General features: G+C 46.1%; 1 protein-coding gene across 4 annotated transcripts in view; it reads right to left on the bottom strand.

The window, feature by feature from the left end:
• Nucleotides 1-1,365: 1,365 nt before the first annotated feature.
• Nucleotides 1,366-22,398, bottom strand: part of LOC144115754 (uncharacterized) — a 328,928-nt gene continuing 307,895 nt past the window's right edge. For all 4 annotated transcript variants that reach the window (XM_077650248.1, XM_077650249.1, XM_077650250.1 and 1 more), the window contains one exon: nt 1,366-2,529. In XM_077650248.1, coding sequence (XP_077506374.1) covers nt 2,015-2,529 — 515 coding nt within the window. In that variant the 3' untranslated portion in view covers nt 1,366-2,014. The remainder of the gene's footprint in view (nt 2,530-22,398) is intronic.

A 22,398-nucleotide genomic window follows, 5' to 3' on the forward strand; every position in this document is an offset into this window, starting at 1 on the left:
TTTAGACATCCTTCCTAATCTCAATTCCTGGGGAAACTCCTGAGTCTGTCCCACACTAAAGAAGTGTGTCTCAACTGGTAACGTCGCTCACACTCGCAACATCTTGGGGATCCAAGCCTTCTGATACTGTACTGGACAGGCCTCATATATGTGCCTTCGGTGTAGTAGAACGTCAGGGAAACTGATTTCCCCCCTTTATACTGAGGAATCTCAGTAAGAAGGTCCGCTGGTACTGGACGCCACTCACCAAACACGGCCCTGCAACGCCTCGGCGGTTGGCCGCGCCGCCTCAATCACAAACACGGTGTGCATGGCCAGCGCTCCTGCTCTGAACACCACTGGTGGGCCGATCTCTTCACCGTTATGCAGCCACTGCTGCGGTCACACGTGCATTCACCTCGCTCCTGGTGAAGAACTTGCCATACATGCCCAGTGGTGTCACACCTGAGCACACATGCCTGCCCCCGAACGCTTCCGAATCTGCGCACGTGTTGCGCCCAACACATGGGCCCCACAAGGCCCACATGAAGATTTATGAATGAATGAATGAGGCCGGATCTGCAGCCTCCGATCAGGTTACGCGTGCTATATACATGCATGCAGTCACCACGAGCGGCTTTTATGGAACTTCCAGACATAGTAAAAATATGGATTGCAGAAACGGACACCTTTGTATCGTGAGGTGCCAATCATATTCTAAGCTGAAAGCCAAATGATATTGAACATGTGCTTTTAGATTGTTGGGACAGGGTGTTCCTTTGAAGCGTTATTACACTGTGCTTTACAATGATTTCTCTCTAAATCCTTAGAGAATTGGATTTTTACCTGTGCAAGGTGGCGCGCAGTGCTCCATATGATTTTGTAACACCAATAAAGAGGTGATGCTGACCACACAGAAGATAAGGAGAATCAGGTTGAGGCGTCTCGCGCTAAACTGGGCCCAGCTGATTTCAGTCACCGGTTATGGACTCAATGAACCCCTGCTTCTAACAATATGTTGATGCCAATAGTGTTACCTAACACGTGGGAACGCCAAATGGCTATTCGGCGTGGTGATGGTGACGTGATTTTAGCGAATCCGTGCACAAACTAAAAGTGAGGAAATTTCGTTACATAAACCTTACATAAAATGTGCGTGAGAAAATTACAAATTTCGAGCAGCTCTAATAACACTAAGTTACCCGTAATCGGCTGACTGTTGCGATTCGAACATTGTTTTCATTGTTTGTTTCCTGTGTAGGCAATAAAAGTAAGAGGGTGTAATTCAGCAGTAGAGCGTTCGCTTTGCACGTGAAAGGACTCGGCTTCAATCTCAGTCACCTCCACGTGGCGTGCACTCTTTTTTTGTTTCATCATTGCCCATGCGTGAAGAGGAGGAGGAAAATCATTTATTAAGGGTATAAATACTGGGTGGGTTCAGTAGGAGAACCCATTTGTCACCGTCATAATCCGGCCCCTCTCAACCAATTATTTCTGGTCGAGGGGACTGTGGTTATGAAGGGTTGCCTCCCAGCGCTCGTATGTCCGATCGGCGATATTGAAAGAACGAAAAAATCACAAATGCTACAAATTAATGTATACCGCCTTTGCCGAAAGTAACCAAGGTGTTGCGACCGCCGCCGCCCCGGGCCTGCTCTCGCCTGCTGCAATAGCCAAGGTAGATTGGAATAACCTGGAATAACACAGCATTTGCCATACAAATTTGCTGGGATTCTCCTCATACACGTGCATTTCGAGATGATCGCCTCGAAGGTTTCAACTCAACATGCATAGTTACGCATGCATGCATGGTGGTGGCGATCGACGTCGAAACTACTCCCTAGTCTGAGGCAGCTGTTGTGTAGTGCCTTGCACAATCACTCCTTGTGAGAAGGCAGTTAAGACGGTTCAGGGAAACGAAGTGTAAGCATGCATAGGTTACACCACTGAGGCATTTTCAGCGTGTTGCCCTCCACGGGTTCTGCCACCGTCGTTGGGACGAGCCGGTGGAGTGCACTGATTCACACACCATATCTTACAACGCTGCGTCGAGGAATACACATTCTTCACACAATGGGGGCATCACCTGAGGACGGACTGGATCAAGCTTCGATCTGTGCAAGGCACACAGCCTGCTCCGTTCTTGTGATGCGTTGGGTGAGCCACTAGGCCCAGAAAACCGGTCCCGCTCGGATTCCACGTCCAGCAATAGGTCTTCGTCCGAAGAGCCGCCACCACTGCAGCAGGGACTACGAACCCCGTGCTTCAGTGCGCGTCTTTCGGCCGAGGAAACGGCCCCGACAAGGGCGGAGGCGTGACTGATGGCCACGCTAGACCGCGCCCCGACAGAGATGGACAACGCTTGAGGCAGGGGCGTCGAGAATGCAGGCGGCAGAAGTGAGGGCAAACCGGCCACTACCAGCATGCTGGGAGCTGAAGTGGTGTGGCAGGGCACCTGCGGCCACAGCTGAACGGCAGCCGCAGCTGGTGGTCCCGCCGCGTCCTTCTGCAGCGCCTCCTGGACAGCCAGGAACTGGACTTCAAGTCGAGCTGCATCAGAAAGATCCAATGGGGGTCGGCCAAACTTTCGTGAAACGTTTCTCAACTTTCTGAACAGTGTGTCTAAAGAGAGTATTAACACTCCTCTTGGTCGGGCTCATTTCGCTGTAGGCGAAATGCAAGGACGCCTGTGCACTTCGCGATGTCAGTCAAACCTCAGGTGGTCGAAATTGACCAGCAACCATAGAACACGGAGTCTGTTATAGGCCCCATGTGTAGGTTCGGGGCGTTAAACCCCACACATCACTATGAAATACTCTACTAAATGTCAAACAGCATTTTTGTGAAGCGTCAACTGTCCAAAGAGACAGGTGGCCCTTTATAAAAATGTTCTTTGAAGAAACCACTTGGCAGTGTTCATTCTAACCCTTTCAGACACACATTATTTCCTATTATTGACAAACACCTGAAAATTTACGCGCATGTTTAGAACCTTATGTTTCAAAAAACGAACATGAATGGCTCAAGAACTTTAAGAATTCACGGACGCCGCACACTTGCACGCTCACGGAATGCCAAACTTATTCTTCTATGGAACACATTAATGCCCCAAAATTATTTTCCTTATCATCCAAAGCTGGTTCCGGAACTAAAACTCAGCTTCAGTGTCCTTTAGTAAAACATTTAACCGCGTAAGAGAAGCAATAAGTGAGAGCAACAGACAGCACGTCCTCGGCGCTCCGTAGAACTTTGCGACGTCTATCTGTATTCCATGTTTGCAAAAGCGATCCTTTTTTGCAGACCCGAAATGGCCCTGCTGTTCTGTCCAGTATGGATTTCAAATGTAGCCGGTATCAATTACTTCGTGAAAACAGCGCTAGACGCTCAGAAAAAAAATTATAAATCATGTGCACAATCATAGACGCCATTCCACAAATAGATAAGGAGCATATTTGCTTGTCTAGGCAAAAATTTGCTTCCCTGTGGAGACACTGAGTTAAGACAGTAACAAAGTGATCAAGTCATACTTTGGTTCTGGCTAGCTGGTTCATATTTTTAACGGATTGTGAAGGCGGTGTACATAAGAGAGAGTGGAACAGAGAAGGCTCGAAGGCACCAGTCCCGTCGTTTCTATCTGCCTTCTTGTCCCCTTTTGTGCAGTCTTCAGAATCCATTAGAGACTGAGTGAAACAAGAATGCGGTGATATAAATGCAACGAGAATAATTACAATATTTCGGTTCATGAAGAAATCAGCGGTTTGGTTTGCTTTCAGTTATTGTGCGAGATCGGAGGATCGGTACTTGTTCTCAAATTTGATTTGCGGCCTTTTCGGGTTTTATTACTTTAAACGGATTTATATTTGAAACGAGGAAATGGCGCAGAGACGATGCAAACTAAGAAGAACAATTCCTCACTTTTAATCTTTAGACTTGTCTCAATGCAGAGACTCCGTTTTAAATATAATCAGCAAGCCAGCACTTCCTAGCTGCCTTCAGCTACGTGCAAGTCACCTGTAACAATGAGAGGTTTACCAAGCTGTGAAAAATAACCTGCGTTCAATAAAACATAACATCTATTATGCCCGAAGGTGGCCTTTAAATAACTACAAGCATAACATTGGCACATTCGATAATCAGAGATTCGTAGTCTTCATGTATAACAGAGACATCAGGAATGACATCAAAGCATAAGTTGCATTTGACCCTAAAAGGCTACACCACCTTCTTTTTTATTTTTTGCGGACAGTGAAGAGCACCTATACCCCGAGAAGTGCACTGCATAGTAATTATCTCGAAACAAAGTCTCAGAGGAAGCTAAAATGTCAAATTCAGGATCTAATTCACCTAGGAGCATGCAAACAGAATTGTGCTACTTTTTAAACTTTGTGCATTCAATTAGAACAAGAAGAACTGGTTATTGTGACACAAGGCTCTGCTCTCTCTAAAAGAATGCTGACCATAGTACTTGCATCCTTGACAAAGGACTTAATTTGAGAGATGAGTAAGCAAATAACTAAAACTGTTGAGTCCCTCTATCATATTTTGTCGAAGTCATCCATGGTGACAACTCTAATAACTCAGGGCCGAGGACAGCGGCGCATGAATACTTGATCATTTTTGTGCCAGAAAAGTTTTTTGTAGCGTAAGCTACACTGGCCGAGGCTGACCAGTTTCGCGTGGCTCCTGGAGAGCCATGCTGCGCTTGTGCGAGGAGCAGTGACGTCACAAAGTGCACAGCTGGCGTGTCGGAGCCGCCACCGCGCGCGCCTGGCCGGTCTGCGCATCCTCTGGAAACTGCACCATGTGGCCAACCATGTGACTGGTTACGTGACCAACTGTGTGACAAATCACGTGACCAGCCACGGCGCCGCGCCGGCGGCAGCTGCTCCACACCATGTGACCAACTACGTGGCCAACCACGTCATCAACTCCCACCGCACACTCACTGAATAAAAAAAACCCTGTGTCGAGGCTGGAAATCGAATCAGGGCCTTTGGCATTTGAGGTGGAGACGCTGCTCTTTTTTCTTTATTGCATGGAAATAGTGCCGAAAAAGAAAGTATAATCATGCTTACGCCACAAAACACCAGGCCACCTTACCCCTGCAGGACCCCTCCTTCTAAAACATCAAAAGTCTGGGAGGCACAAACATGCATCCAGATAGGGGAGCCAGCTAGGCAGCTCTTGCAGGGTAGCATACACTCCTCGTGTCAAAGTGCAATGTTCATGAAACAAAGATTTTGACGACAGTGGTGATTCGGCGTGGTGGTCCTTCATGCGGCTCTTCCAGAGAATAAATAGTCCCAGCAACATAAATAGATCATACCGCACAACACTGTTTTTCTCCACAGGCAAAAAACGAATACTGTAGGGTGTGATGTCAATGTCCTTCTTAATTGTTCGTTGTGAAATGTCCCAGAAGAAGATAGCATCAATGCACAGAATAAAGAAATGGTCAATTGTCTCTGGTGTATTGCACAGGCAGAAATTCACCGTCCATGGCGCAAGCATCTCCTTAGCATGAAGCCATGCCTTCACAGGCAGCGTTGACGCGTGCAGCTTAAAAAAGAATGTTTTCACAGCAGAAGAAATGCACATTCGCCTAACAAGTTTTAAAATACCGGCGTCAAGGAACTCCAGAAAAGGTTGCTGATACAACGGTACAGGGAACAAATACTCTGTAAGTGCCTGAGTCATCTGCCGTCTGGAGAGGCTACACAGGTAGACTAAAAAAAAGTGGACAGTGAGGAAATTGAAGGTGTCAGCAACTTCCTTAAGGAGTCCCCATAAAGGCCCCTCAAGAGTGTGTCCCATCGGTGTGTATAGGAAAGGCAAATGAGCACTGAGACGCCTAATAAGCACAGCTACTAAAAAAGGGTGGTTTGACGATTTGAAAAAGAAAAAACACGAAACAAGCTGACGCACGATTAAGTGAACAAGGCCGATTCCACCAGATTCTAGAAAAAAAATAGGTTATCGCAACAAGAGTTCCGATTGGGAACGCCATACGAATGTAGCAAATATTCTGTGCATCACCTGCACTTTCTTCCTCGCACAGTGGAGAACCTGCAACACACAGGCAAATTTTGCAAATAAAAACTGTATCAGACTTAAGCCCAAGCAAACACTCATAGTTCCCTACCCATCCAAGCCAGGGTTCGTCACCTCATGGAGACTATCTGTGAATCCCAGTAGGTGCCACTGTTGCAAATTTGATGAAGGGGAACTCCCAGGTAGTGAAGGGGCCTGCAGTCCCAGCTTATGCTACCATAATGACTTGTCATTGTACCCCAATGACCCAACCAAAACCCCTTGGATTTATCTAGATTAAGAGCCGCACCTGAAACCTTGCAAATCTGTTCAGTCAAATGCAATGCCTCAAGCACGCTCTTTCTGTCAGAACAAAAGAGGGCGACATCATCGGCATAGGCTAAAATCTTAATTTCACACTGCGCCAGGGAGAAACCACGGATAGATATGCAGTTAATAATACTGAGGCAAAGGGATTCAAGGCAAACAACAAAAGCGATAAGGGACAGCCTTGGCGAACAGATAATTTCAATAGAATAGGTTTTGTTAGCCCTTGGTTAACAAATAGCATTGTATGAGACTCCTTAAAACACAGTCTTATGCCCCGAAGCAAAACATCTCCAATATTTGCATGCTCTAAGACCGCAAACAAGAAATCGTGACGGACTTTATCAAAGGCCTTGGCAAGGTCAATCTGAATTAGAGCTACTTGTCCGATCTCATCTGATACTGTCTCCACTACTGAACGTGCAGTATGAATAAGGGTTTGGATGCGGTGGCCTCTGATACCGCAGACCTGATGCGTGCCTGTTAAGTGAGCGACAACTAGCTGCAGACGATTGCAAAAAACCTTTGAAAAAAGTTTGTAATCTACACTACAGAGGGAAATCGGACGATATCCCTCAACTGTTTTCTACCAATTTGAATCTGTGCTTTTTGGAATCATTATAGTATGCCCAGAATAGAAAGTGGGGGGCAAAAAACCAACATTGTAAGAAGCCTGGAAAACCTCCATCAAGACAGGCGCTAGGCAAGTGGAAAATGTTTTATAGAACTCGCTAGCTATGCCATCTGGCCCAGGAGATTTCTGAGCCATCAGGTAAGAAATGGCAGCTTTAATTTTGTCCGAAGTGATAGGCCCCTCCACTACAGCACGCTGCTCATCGTCAAGTCGGGGCAAGGCTTCGAATAAGTGACTGTAATCTGATGTTGCATTTGTCCCCGCACAACCACCAAACAGCTTCCAATAATAGTCAAAGAAAGCCTCAATAATACCAGGACTACCGCTGTATGTGCAACCACCATACTGAATTTCCAATATTTCTTTAGCTAGAGCAGTCTGCCTTTCATCACTCAGGGCCCGACGAGATGGTTGCTCATCCAGAAATCTATGGGTCCTAGATCTTATCAAGGCCCCTTTGTATCTTTTGGTTTCAAACTGCTGAAGCTCTGCTTTTATGGCAGTGACATCTTCTACATAGGCACCTGGGCTAATCCTCTCTAACTCATGTAGCTCAACCAAAGTATGGCTGAGCTCTCGAAGGTGATGTCTCTTCAAAAACACGATTCTTGCTGAGGCTTCAATAGCAATGTTTTTTGTTTCTTGTTTAAATAAGTCACATTTTTGCAAAACTGAGAGATGAACGCGTGACCATGTGTTCTTCAAGCAATTAGATACAGCACGTTTGAAGGTTTCATCTGAGAGTAGGCAGCTATTCAGCTTCCACAGCTCCCATCGAGGATGGAGTATGCACCGACTGTACCTCCCTATCTGAAGAGACACCATGCAGTGATCACTGAAGAATATGGGCGGCATCCAGTAACCAAAAACGCTGGATAACATGTCTGCTGAAACGTAAATCCTGTCAAGCCGAGCACTAGAGGAGCACTGAAAGTGAGTGAAATGGATGTTATGTCCCTTATCTTGCCCAACATCCGGCAGGTTGTATTCGCATGCCAAATCAGTGAGTAAAGCAGCACTAGGGTCATATCGCTTACTTAACACTGCTCGGTCTTCATCCCTACAAACACAATTGAAATCACCCAACAGCATAATTTTACGATACGCGGACAAATGGTCGACTAATGACAAGAAAAATAGCCTTCTATCACTCTGCATTAGAGGGGCATATACACAAACAATTCGTCACTGTGCACCAGAAACTTCGAAGTCACAGCAGATAGGTCACCCGTCATCACCTTTGCTATACGCAGTAATTGCTATATTGCAGTAATCCCCAAAGTGACAGCCAGGAATAGCATGCACCCACCTGATAAGCCTCTCGAGTGACTAATGATAACATTGAATTTTGACATGAAAGGCTCGACAGCAGCTTCAGTGACAGCTTGGTTTCAGAGGACAGCTTGGTTACCTGGATGGCTGCCATTGTCACACCCCATTTCTTTAAAAGATGCCGTAACTGATGTTGCCTTCGACGACTACGCAAACCCCTAATGTTAAAGGGGCTGCGAAACACTGCTTGAACGGATGCCGGATACACTACAAATGAATTCTTTATGTCACACAGACGCTGACTCAAAAAGAATTACGAGAATCGATGCATAGGAACGTGAGTTATTCAAAGAAATTTAAAAATACAAGCAAACAAAATGCTGCCCTCAACTCGATTTTCGCACAGCTTCCCATTTCACTCTCCCAATGACGACACTTGGTGCGACCAATCAAGACATCCTATCTGAGCACGTGGCGGAAGTCTGCACTCCATGGTTGCCTGTTCTCTGTAAGTCGCTCATGCCAAGGCTGGCAGCGCCGTTTGCATGGTTACAAGAACCGTGTGAAAGCCCGGCTGGCACAGCGCTGCTTCATCGTCACGTCGACGGAGCAGAAGGGAACACTATCAGTGATGTTCCCTTATGGAATTGAACACGAGCGCGAGATACTGCAACGGTGTGACAGCCTGTGCAAGATATCAGCCACATTTAGCATAGCGTGTACAGCTACTGCTTACCGCCTACCATCGCTCGTCACTCCTAGCGCACTGGTTGGTCACGGCGAGCAAGGAGCGCGCGCTGTTGACTGGAACGTGGCGCCATCTGGCGCCGCCGCCCGGTGATCCTCAACAAGCTGACGATGCGCACTGTCTGCTAAATGTGAAATGAACGCATCCTTCCTTGGGACCGAAACGAACACTTATAGAGTGCAATGGCTTGATCCGATCGATTCTGCAAAGCCGCTCCCAAATATATAGAGTTCCATAAGTGTTGAGTGCTAGGTCGTAGGATGTTTACAGAGGCGCAAAGTCCTTTGATGCAAAAAGTAGCCAGAGCCTCTGGTGGTGTATTTTTGTTTTACTGGCTTACTGGCTTAACAGTGATTTTAACTAAGACAAACAAGTTGGTTTTGTTAATGTAATATAAAACACAAAACTTGACAAAACGTATCTCTAGTTATTAACACAATTTGTGGTATATTTAATCTTTGTCCAATCATCAAGCTCCCACTAAGTGATGTCATATCCGCTGCTAAAAACCGCCACTGTATGCTGACACCGTCAGCGCCACGAATTTGTTTTTGCAAGCTAATTAAAATATTAAAACCGCAGTATACATGGTACAAACAATGCTAATAGCATCACTATAACTCATTCTATGCAACCAACAGGCAAAACAATGCACTGAAAATGTGTTTCGGGGCCCCGTTAAGGGCAGTGACCTGAAATGCTGTGACGCCCGCCAGTTTTGGTGCTTTTCTTATTGAAGGCCATCCCCTGTACTGCGGTGGCCGGCCTGCAAATCGGCGGCTTGTAGGGCAGACGCCACCCTTCGTTTTGACGTGACCTTTCCCAATGCCACCACACCAGGAGCCTTTTGCACATCGCGACCTCATCATCTGCAGGACGCTTCAAAGGTGCACTGTTGTCCATCGCCTCTTCTGAGACAGCCAAGGCTTCGGCCTATGAAGCCGAGTGGACCACGTCCCTTGCAACCATGCTGACAGCCGACGGGGCACCGAACATACTAGAAGCTGACAGTTCAGGCAACACACTGCTGCACTCTGGTGACGCAGGGGCATCGCCAGTGCAGAAGGCATGTCGCACATTCACTGGCTGAAGCGCCTCCACTGACTCTACAGCAGGCGCGTTCTGCTCTCGTGATGGTTGGGTGACAGGTGGCTCCTGAGCAGCAAGCACAGGACTCACCAAGTAGCAGACCCGGGTAGACACGGGTCCGGTGGCTTTGGGTCCGGAGACGGGGATTCCTGTTTGTCCGTACTCGCAGGCGGGCCCCTGCCATTATTCGGTGCAGAAGCCTTTGGTTCATCTTCTGTTTGGAGCTCATGAGTCAGTTCACCCGACGCTTCCACAACATCCGACACATCCATAATGTGCTCTGACACCACTTTATCCTCATGTGCCCAGATGCCTTGGCGTAACCTGTCAGCATAACACATAACACAATTGTCTACTGCGTGCCCAAAGTGTCGGCACTGGGTGCATCGAGGCACACGACACTGACGCCGTACATGGCCCACACAATTACAACGAAGACACAGCGGAGGCCTGCGTGGGATCACAACGAAAGCTTGTACCCCGAAAAAGTTGAGCGTGTAAGGAATTGAACTCGCTGACACTCCATCCTGGAGCGTGAGCGAGATTACATGGTCCGCTCCAGGGCGCCGCCATATTGTACAGTTCCAAAAGGCTCCAAAGCTTCCACACTCCTCCGGTGCTCCATTTAGCACGGGAGCCAAAGAAGCTTAAACTTCACCTTTGTGGCGTCCGGGTCAAACACGATACATTTTACACCTTTGACATTTAACTATGCTTTGTCAATAAGCTTCTGTTTTGAGGAACTGCTCTCGCAGGTAAACATCCAAACGTGGCTCATTTGGTACTGGCCAATACACAGAATTTCACGGAGGTCCACAATCTGCACAAGCGTGTCTCGGAAGTCGGGAGCATGGTATGGGCGACCCTTGAGGTCAGCATACAGAAGGAAGGTGTTGAGGACAACATTACTGGTAGGTAGTCGAGGGAGGACAAATTTGTACAAGTCCGTGGCAACTTCAGGTGTCAGGAGACCTCGGCCTATGGCCGATACACTGTTTCCAGCTAGAAGAATTTCAACACACAGGCCGTTCAGAACGGCTTCCTCTTCCCCCACAATGGCTCAATGTTTAACTGGGAATAAAGGCGCAAATAAATAAGCGCAAGATATTTGACATAAGAAAGTTTAATATGGAGAGAATCGAGCATGCTCTAAAGAACGGAGGTAGCCTGAATGCGGTGAACAGGAAACTACGCATAGAGAAAAACCAGATGTATGCGTTAAGACACAAGGAGGGCAATGCCATTAGCAATATGAATAAGACGGTTAAAGTAGTCAGAGATTCTACACAAATCTATACAGTAACCAACGTAATCAGAACGTTAATGATAGAGATAATAGCGCACAGCAATGCGTCATCCCGCCAGTAATGAAAGAGGAGATAAAGAAAGCCTTAGTGGCAATACAAAGGGGAAAACCAGCTGGTGAGGATCAGGTAACAGTAGATGTGTTGAAAGACAGAGGGGAGATTCTGCTAGAAAAACTAGCCGCCATGTATACGCAAAGCCTTATGACCTCAACCGTACAAGAAGGTTGGAAGAACGAAATATAATCTTAATTTATAAGAAAGGAGACGCCAAGGACTTGAAAAATTACAAACCGATATGCTTACTGTCCGTTGCCTACAAGATATTTACTAAGGTAATCGCTAATATTTACTAAGGTAACATTAGACTTTAATCAAGCAAATGATCAGGCAGGCTTTCATAAAGGATATTCCACAATAGATGATATTCACACTATCAATCAGATGATAAGAGAAATGCGCAGAATATAACCAACCCCTGTATATAGCCTTCATTGATTATGAGAAAGCATTTGACTCAATGGAAACCTCAGCAGTCATACAGGCATTGCGGAATCAGGGTTTAGATGAGCCTTATGTCAAAATACTGAAAGATATATAGGTATAGGAACTGTACAGCTCCTCCATAAAGTCAGCAATGAAATTCCAACAAGGAAGGGCGTTGTTGTGTCTGCACTTCATTTATTGCACAACTAAGAACATGGTACAATACTGACACACAACATGGAAGCCATGCCGCCGGCACAACACACACACACAGCGTCAATACGCACGCATGCAGCTTGTGTCCACAGTTGCCAACACACGCACGGTACGCCGCTGCTTTTGGCACACAACACTTCCGCCCTTGTAAATTTTTTACAAGTCCAGTTTCGATGGTGGTCGACGTACCCTCACTGGGCGACCTGTGATAGGATCAGGGAGGCTCACGGGAACTGCTACCCGAGGAGTATTAAGTTTGTCTTCTGGTGCACTCACACATGGATCACGTTGAGGTGATGCAGATTTGTTTTCATCTGGAAACACAAGCAGGTGATGTCTCGTTGTCCGGGGAGGTTTGCATACTGGGTAGGAATTCAGGTTCCGGATCCAGATGGCGTTTGTCGTCCGTGTAACCCTTGCGCAGTTGATCAGTGTGACATTTCCAGGTTGTTCCTCCAACTTCCACTTTATATGATAGAGGCCCTGTTCTGGTTGTGATTGTTCCGGGCACCCATTTACTCGTACCCCTATAGGAGTGCACAGAAACTTCTTCCCCCTCAGAAAAGGAGCGCTGAGGCTTACTTGGTTGAGATGACCCTTGTTTCTCATACGTACGTCCACTGAGTTGTGGGCGTAATAGTGCTAGTCGAGTGCGTAGCTCGCGCCCGAGATAAAGGTTTGCTGGTGTCTCACCAGTAGCACAGTGGGGTGTCATACGGTATGCCAAAAGGAAGTTTGTCAACTTCTTGATGATGGATCCCTCTCCTTTCATGGCCTTCATACTGTGCTTGAAGGACTGCACGAACCTTTCTGCAAGACCGTTCGTCGCCGGATGATATGGCGCGCTAAATGTGTGTCGTACACCATTCTGCATGAGAAAGGTCCGAAGCTCTTCCGATGTGAATTGAGGACCATTGTCCGTGACAATGCGTTCTGGAATGCCGTGAGATGCAAACATAACGCGCAGTGCATCCACGGTGTGCTCTGCCGTAGTTGAACTCATCACATGTATTTCAGGCCATTTTGAGGATGAGTCAACAGCAATAAGAAACATTTTGCCCAGGAATGGCCCTGCAAAGTCTAAATGAACTCGGCGCCATGGTCCACTCGGCACTTCCCACGGGTGCAGAGAGACCTTTGGTGGCATGTTGCTCTCGCTGGAGCACCCTGCACATTTCTTAGTGATGGCTTCGATATCGGTGTCAACAGATGGCCACCACACAAACGAACGTGCAAGCGCTTTCATTTTTACAGTGCCTTGATGTCCAGAGTGCAGGTCGCTGAGGACTGCTTCTCGCAATACAGCTGGAATGACAGTTCTTATGCCCCAAACAATGATGCCGTGGTGTAAAGAGGGTTCATCTCTACGCCTGTAGAATGGAAGGATTTCGTTGTCTTGTTTGCACGAGTCCCACCCGTTCACAACATGGTAGCGGACTCTCAATAGCAGACGGTCAAGCTCTGTGGCTTGTCTGACTTGATGAGCTGTCACAGGTAGTTGCTCCATTTGGTTCAGGTAGAAAAGTTAAGCTTCATCTGGTTTGTCTTCAGGACTGTCTAGAAGAGGAACGCGTGACAATGTATCTGCATTGGCATTATCCGATGACTTGCGGTACTGTATCTCGTAGTCGAGCCCAGCTAGAAACAAGGCATAACGTTGAATGCGTGCTGTTTGCATCGCACGAACACTGCTGGTTGGGCCAAAGATATGTGTCAGAGGCTGATGATCTGTGATCAGCTTGAAGTGTCTTCCATACAGGTATGCATAGAACTTTTGTATACCCCAGACAATGGCTAGTGCTTCTTTATCTATCTGAGAGTACTGCTTTTCCGAAGCCTTCAAGGTTCGAGATGCAAATGCGATGGGTCTTTCACTCCCATTAGGCATTTTGTGCGAAAGGACTGCTCAGAGTCCGTGGGGGCCAGCATCACATGCTAGATGTACTTCCAGGTTTGGGTTGTAGTGCACAAGGACAGTTTCTGAGGCTATAATCTTCTCTGCTCGCTGAAATGCCACCTCACATTCTTTTGTCCACTTCCATGGTGATTATTTCTCCAGAAGCGCATGCAGTGGTCTGAGAAGATTAGCACTATCTGGAATAAAATTCCCGTAATAGTTCACAAGGCCAAGGAATGACCTCAACTCAGACGTGGACTTGGGTGTAGGGGCACGTATCACTGCTTTGATCTTGTCCTGTCTTGTGTAACCCGGTTCCATCGAGCTTGTAACCACAGTATGTTACAGAGTCTTCAAAGAACGAACATTTCTGGAGGTTAGCTCTGAGCCCATACTCTTGCAGTCTTCTGAGCACTAGCTCTAGGTTTTTGAGATGAGAATCTTCTGACTCACCAGTGACAAGAATGTCATCTTGAGTAGCATGGCACATTGGGATTCCCTGCAGGATTTGATCTATTGTTCTCTGCCACACAGCTGGTGCACGAGAGATGCCAAAAATCATTCTGTTGTACTGATACAGCCCTTTTTCTGTGTTGATGGTCAAGAGCGGCTTGGACTCATCTACTTCCATTTGTAGGTAGGCTTGTCTCAGATCTATCTTTGAAAACTTCTGTCCTCCTGCTAACTTTGCAAAGATGTCCTCAATGCAGGGTAAGGGATACTGGTCCACCACCAAGTGAGGGTTGATTGTGGTTTTGAAGTCTCCACATATGCGAACAGTTCCATTTGCTTTCACTACAGGCACTATGGGCGTGGCCCAATCACTGTGATTCACTTTTGCCAGGATGCTGACTGCTTCCAACCGTTCAAACTCAGTGTTCACTTTCTCCTTCAAGGCATAGGGCACTTGTCGTGGCCTGTAGAACTTCGGTTGCACACCACTTTGAAGACGCAGTTTCAGTTTGATGTGCTTGAGTTTTCCAATGCTATCATCAAAGACGTCCCTGTATTCTGCGAGGATCTTGTTCAGTTGATCTGCACGTGGCCCCAGTTGGTTGTCGATCCTCAATACACTGCTCAGCTCGAGAAGGTTGAGTTAGTTATATTGATTTTAATGGCGCAAAAGCAACTGAGGCTATGATGCGCCAAACACACGGTTAGAGCTCTTCTTAAAGGTTACGCTTTTTATATCTAAAGTTTGTTTAAAACATTGGCTTCTCTGAGAAACTTAAAAATGTTTGAAAAATCAACCAGTGCTTGATCTCCTAAAAGTAACATGGGGTGTAGTGTGATGTATTCATTGTAGAATGTTGTGAAATATTTTTTCCTCAGTTGCTCCAGTTTTGTGCATACAATTAAAATGAGGTTTACCGTGAGTTCATCACCACACATTTCGCAGAGAGGTTTGTCTTTTTTTGTCAGTAAGAAGTTGTGTGTAAGGTGTGTGTGTCCAATGCGTAGTCGACACAAAATAACATCTGTAAAACGCTCCTGATGTTTACATGATCTCCATTCTCCCAAAACAAGTTTTATAGAATGTAGTTTGTTGTTTGTCTGTTCGTCGCATGCAACCTGGCACTTATTTCTGAGTTCACTGTGCAGTAATTTAGAAAAATCCCTCTGTGGTATGCTAACTTGTTTCATATGACCAATTCGAGCTTGTGCTACGCAAGTATCTGCTCTCTCATTACCTAAAATTTTAACATGGCTAGGGACCCAGCAGAATATAATGTTATGTTTTTGCTTCGTGATTTTAACTATGTTATGTATGATTTTTCCTATTATGGGTTCAGCAGCATTTGTAGAGTGCAGCGCTTTGAGCATACTCAGTGAATCGGTGTAAATGATGCTATTTTTTATATTTTGTTATACTATTTGTTCTACGGCTACGAGGATGGCATAACACTTCGCAGTAAATACCGATGCATACTGTGGTAATCGTGTCATTTTTTCGTTTTTTCCTTGAATTACTGCACTTCCGACATGACTCTGTTTTTGAGCCATCAGTGCAAAAATTCAGTGTAGGTGTCATATTTTTCTTGTAAGGCAAAGAACTCTTGCAGTATGTGCTCATGTGGCATTTGCTCTTTGTTTACGTGTGTTAGTGTGAAGTCACACACCGTAGGAAGGCTGTACCATGGTGGCAGATATTCATGTCCTTGTGCAATATTCGGTATGGCATCCAGCACTGCTAACTCTTCATATTTATCTTCCAAGCGCATTATTAGTGGCCTGATGAAATGTGGTTTATTATTGAATAATCTTCTCAATGGGCACTTGGTAACAATGGGATAGCAGAGATGTTTAGGAAGAGAACGGGTTTTAAGGATGTACTTGCATGTAAGTGTGACTCTTCTATCCTCTAGTGTGGGCTCATTAGCTTCAACATAAATACTATTTACCGGGGATGTTCTACATGCTCCATTTGATAGGCGCAAACCAAGATTATGAACAGGGTCCAGTCGTTTCAAGTAGGATGCTCTTGCCGAACCATATACCACACACCCGTAGTCCAGCTTGGAGCGCACCAAAGAGCGATATATTTGCAATAAGCATGCTCTATCGGACCCCCACCGTTTTCGCGAGAGTACCTTTAATACATTGAGGGCTTGGGATGCTTTCTTTTTAAGGATGTTAATGTGTGGTAGAAATGTAAGTTTCTTGTCATAAGTGACGCCTAAAAATTTATGTTCCTGTTTGACTGGCAGTGTGGTTTGATTCAAGCACAGATTGGGATCAACCTGTAGACCTCGTCATAATGAGAACAGAACAGCTACTGTTTTTTGAGGGGAGAACCTGAATCCATTTTTCTCTGCCCAAGCAGCCAGTTTATTTAGTGATTTGTATTTGTCTCTCGCAGGACAGTATGCTGGAAGAAGTGTATGCTATCTGTAGGTCATCTACATAAACTGAATACATTACGGACTTGGGTATTACTTTGGCCAAGGAATTCATTTTTACTATGAAGAGTGTCGTAATTAAAATGCATCCCTGGCGTACGCCATTCTCTTGGGTGAATGTCATTGACAGAGTTGCTCCCAGACGGACTCTGAATGTGCGGTTGGTCAGGAAGTTGTCCAAGCAGTTCAGCATCCTGCCGCGGATCCCTAGCTCTGCTAGGTCATGGAGGATGCCGAACTTCCACGTGGTATCATAGGCCTTCTCCAAATCGAAGAAGACCCCGACACAGTGCTGTTTGTGGATAAACGCCTCTCGGATGGTGTTTCCTAGGTGGACAAGGTGATCAGTGGTCGAGCATGCTTTCCCAAATCCAAATTGATGTACATCTAAGAGTCGACGAGATTCAAGTGTGAAGGTCAGTCTAATGCTTATTATGCTTTCGAAAGATTTAGCAATGCAGCTGGTGAGGGCTATCGGTCTGTAATTGTTAGGACTTGTTGGTGGTTTTCCGGGTTTCAGAAAAGGTACTATTATTGCTTACTTCCACTCCTCAGGTATACACCCAGTTGTCCATATTTTGTTAAAGAATTTCAACAATGCCTGCACGGCAGCCTCAGAGAGATGGGCGAGCATAGTGTAATGCACACTGTCTGGGCCTGGTGCAGTCTTTTTACCCGAAGATAATGCCCTGATCAATTCCTGGAGTGTGATGGGTTGATTGTAGTCCTCGTGCATACCTGCTGCAAATGGAAGTTTTTGTTTTTCTGCTATTGCTTTGTGCTTCTGGAACGTGTTTGTGTAATTGGACAAACTGGAAACTTCAGCAAAATGCTCACCCAATATGTTGGCCTGTTCCTCTAATGATGTTTGTGTCCTAGGTGTAGTCAATAGAGGAAATGTGAAAGGGGTATGGTCACTACTGAATCTACGAACTTTTTCCCACATCTTTTTTGAGGTTATTGAGCTGTTTATTGAGGACACATATTTCTGCCAAGAGGATTTCTCGGCATTTCTTCGAATGAATCGCGCTCTGGCCTTGGCCCTCTTAAAGGCAATCAAGTTCTCCGCTGTTGGATACCGACGCAGAGAGCCCCAAGCTTTATTTTGTTGTTTTTTTGCTAATGTGCATTCTTGTGTCCACCATACTTTATGTTTTTTGTGTACGAGTCCTGTTGTTTGTGGTATGGCTAGTGTAGCGGCTGATATTATGCATGTAGTAAACCTTTCGTTAATTTCGTCTACGGTGAGGTCTTCACAAAATTTCTTTTCTAGTGTGGCATTAGCTGTAAAAAGTGACCAGTCAGCGAGGTGAAGTTTCCAGCGCCATGGTCTTGTGGGTGTGAATGGAGTAGACGATGAGAGGCTGATGATAATAGGTAAGTGAACACTTCCCAGAGGGTCATTTAAAATATCCCATTTAAAATCGTTAAAAAGCGATGGTGATGCGAAAGCTAAATGAGGAAGCTCATTTTTGCCGAGCTTGGGCAACAATAAGTGGCTTTTCCTGTATTTAAAAGACAGATGTTATTTGAGAGGATAAAATCTTCGATTGTTTGCCCCCTAGAGTCGCAGCGCTCGCTTCCCCAAAAAGGGGAGTGAGCGTTAAAATCCCCAACTACCAGATATGGTTCTGGAAGTTCATCTATCAATTCTTCTAGATCATAGACTGTTAATGTAAAATATGGAGGAATGTATACGGAACAGATTGTTAGTGTTTTATAGCTGACAATGCTGACTGCAACCGCCTCAAGTTTTGTATCGAGCTCGATTTCTCGAGCAGGGACGCCGCTTTGGACAACAATTGCGACGCCTCCCGAGAGTCGATTTGCCTGCTCGCGATCGCGTCTAAAAGTTTTATAATGTTTCAGGATATGCACATGTTGTGGACCAAGATTGGTCTCCTGAAGACATAAAACTATGGCTAAGTAGAACGTTCATTTGGGCAAGTTGGTATAGATGCATCTTTAGTAAAACAGCGCGAACAACGTAGGAAAGATCAAGGAGGACACAGGACGGGCGCTGACTCTCAGCTAAAGTTTATTAGGCAACACCTGGTGTTTATAAAGAAAAAATCACATAGACAAAGTACATGACATGTCACACTAAAAGCGATAAAACAAGAGGCAGAGATGCATACGACGCTCAAATGCCACCAAGAAAGGCTATCTCTTTGTCACAAAGAATGACTGACGGTTTGCTGACACAACTGGCCTCTTGACTGATATAAAAGGCTTCCATTAATTCCCGCGTGGTCTGTTCACTGTGCGTATAAAGCACCTTCGTGCTATGCCAGATGGCCGTGCATTTTTTCTTTTTCTTTTTCATTACCTCACACTTTTTGCAGTGGCTGACCAAGTAAGAAAGATCCTTGTCATTTTCCAGATTATTTTTGTGCTCCTGTAACCTTTTATTTAAGCATCGTCCTGTCTGCCCAATGTACTGGGCTCCGCAGGAGAGTGGAATTTTGTACACAACTCCTTTGCGACAAGCTTGTTCCTGTGCTCGGTGCCACAACCTTTCCTTTTTCTCGACCGTTCCTTCTCCCTTTGGATCGCCGGACACAACTGTTTTAGTTTGTTGGGAGCTGATATTGCTACATTAACCTTATATCTATTTGCCACATTTTTTAGCCCATGGGTGATACGATGTAGATAAGGAAGAATAGCAACTTTTTTTTTTTTTCCTGTTGGTTGTTACGTGTATGCTGAGTGTCCTGCTGTTTCACCCACTTGAGCAAACGAGAGCAGGCGTCGCTTACCGTAAAACTTGGGTACCCGGCAAGCCTAATTCTGGATAGCTGAGATTGGAAACTGTCGCTGAGAGAATGGTGGCAGGATTTTGTCAAGGAATTACGGAGGCAGGAACTAATAATACCATTTTTTACAATTTTGGAATGACCTGAGTGGGATCTAAGGAGCGGTTTAGTAGATCTGGGGTTATACTTCCAGCAGACATGATCGGGACTGAATTGCAGGCGCAAATCTAAGAACTGCAACTCTTCCTCGGAAGGTGCCTCGAAGGTGAATTCCAGCCCTGCTCCCCATTTTCTGAAAACATTCAAAATGTCAGCCATGCGCGTTGTTAAGCGATCGCGTTCAGTAAACACCAGGTAGTCGTCCACATACCTAACGGTCTTTAGGTGCATTCCCGATAGTTCCCTCTCGAGGTCCCTATCCACGTACATCAAAAATATTTCGCTAAGGACCGGGGCGACGCTTGACCCGATACATACTCCTGCCTTCTGTGAATACAGTTTGCCCTGCCAACCTACGACGGTCGAACACAGGTAAAAACGGAGTAGCTCTAGGAAGCTTTCAACTGTCAGACCACACAAGGAGGACACAGGACGGGCACTGACTCTCAACTGTGTCAGCAAACCGTCAGTCATTCTTTGTGACAAAGAGATAGCCTTTCTTGGTGGCATTTGAGCGTCGTATGCATCTCTGCCTCTTGTTTTATCGCTTTTAGTGTGACATGTCATGTACTTTGTCTATGTGATTTTTTCTTTATAAACACCAGGTGTTGCTTAATAAACTTTAGTTGAGAGTCAGCGCCCGTCCTGTGTCCTCCTTCATCTTGTCCTACGTTGTTCGCGCTGTTTTACTAAAGATGCATCTATACCAACTCGCCCAAATGAACGTTCTACTTAGCCATATTTCTTGTGCAACGGGCTCTGTTATTTGTGGGAACTTACCTTTCTACAACCCGGCAGTGATTGCGCCGCTCATCGCCGTTTGTGTCTGCCAAGCCAGGAAAGCATCTTGGTATGGGAAGCTACGAGTGGCTCCCCCGGAAGCCCTTGCCGCATGCGGGTTTTTGCAACCATCCGCCGGGCACAGCAGAAGGTTGTGCCGCATCTTGGCCTCGGAGTACTAGCAAAAGGCTCGACATTTCAAGGATTGCTTGCGGGTAGCCTGCGGACTTACGGACAGACAAAGAGCAGGGAGATCGTTCCGTGGATGGTGCGCAACGTCGGACCGGCTCACCCAGTTCCTTTGGAGTACAGTGCGTCCCCGACTGCCGCCCAAGAAGAAAAGGAACTACCCCCAAGAAGGCAAGGTTTTCATCTTTTGCGATGAACAAGTCCCGCCGGACTTAACTGACGTCCTGAAGCTCGGCCCCAAGCATGCCTTCGAGCCTAGACTAGACAAGGCGGAAAAACTTTCAATGTCAAGATCAATTGCAGGATAATGAAAGACATCGATGTATCACAGAGTGTGTGCAAGTCCTTGACCGCATGAAGGAGGAAAAGAAGAAGCCTAGTCCGGTACATGCCATTGCCAAGTGGATGTGTTCGAATGACATAAGGGCGGTTCAATCGGATAAAGAAGGCGGCTTTGCTGTTTTTTCTGAACAGCAATTCCAAGAAAAAGCGTTAGCAGCAGTGGTCAAGAACTTCGAGGTATCACCATTGAAGGAAGCGGAGACCAAGAAGCAAGCCGTGACGCTTCTCAACAACCTTGGCCTTGAACGGCTGTGCACACAGGTTGGCAAGTGCAAAAAACTCTACCTCGAGTTATTTTTCAATGCGAAAACGCATAAGGTCGACGTCCCGTTTCGGGCAATCGTCTCGGAGAAGAACACGTGGCAACAACATGTGTCACTTTTTCTGCAACGACACCTTTCGTCCCTGTGCCTGAATGATCCATTAAGGATTCCAAATTACGCTACGCTTGTTTCTTTCCTGAAGGATCACAACCCAGGAAGCCGTGTCGCCTTCAGTATTGATGTCATAGACTTATATTACAGCCTCCCGCATGACAAACTGTTGAAACGTGTAAAAATGTGCATTACAGAAGATAATGATGAGCTATAAATTCGTCATGAAGTGTGGTCTGACAGTTGAAAGCTTCCTAGAGCTACTCCGTTTTTACCTATGTTCGACCGTCGTAGGTTGGCAGGGCAAACTGTATTCACAGAAGGCAGGAGTATGTATCGGGTCAAGCGTCGCCCCGGTCGAGAGGGAACTATCGGGAATGCACCTAAAGACCGTTAGGTATGTGGACGACTACCTGGTGTTTACTGAACGCGATCGCTTAACAACGCGCATGGCTGACATTTTGAAGGTTTTCAGAAAATGGGGAGCAGGGCTGGAATTCACCTTCGAGGCACCTTCCGAGGAAGAGTTGCAGTTCTTAGATTTGCGCCTGCGATTCAGTCCCGCTCATGTCTGCTGGAAGTATAACCCCGGATCTACTAAACCGCTCCTTAGTTCCCACTCGGGTCATTCCAAAATTGTAAAAAATGGTATTATTAGTTCCTGCCTCCGTAATTCTGTGACAAAATCCTGTCACCATTCTCTCAGCGACAGTTTCCAATCTCAGCTATCCAGAATTAGGCTTGCCGGGTACCCAAGTTTTACGGTAAGCGACGCCTGCTCTCGTTTGCTCAAGTGGGTGAAACAGCAGGACACTCAGCATATACGTAACAACCAACAGGAAAAAAAGAAAAAAGTTGCTATTCTTCCTTATCTACATCGTATCACCCATGGGCTAAAAAATGTGGCAAATAGATA

This window comes from Amblyomma americanum, chromosome 1 (assembly GCF_052857255.1).
Source record: "Amblyomma americanum isolate KBUSLIRL-KWMA chromosome 1, ASM5285725v1, whole genome shotgun sequence".
Taxonomy (NCBI): Eukaryota; Metazoa; Arthropoda; class Arachnida; order Ixodida; family Ixodidae; genus Amblyomma; species Amblyomma americanum.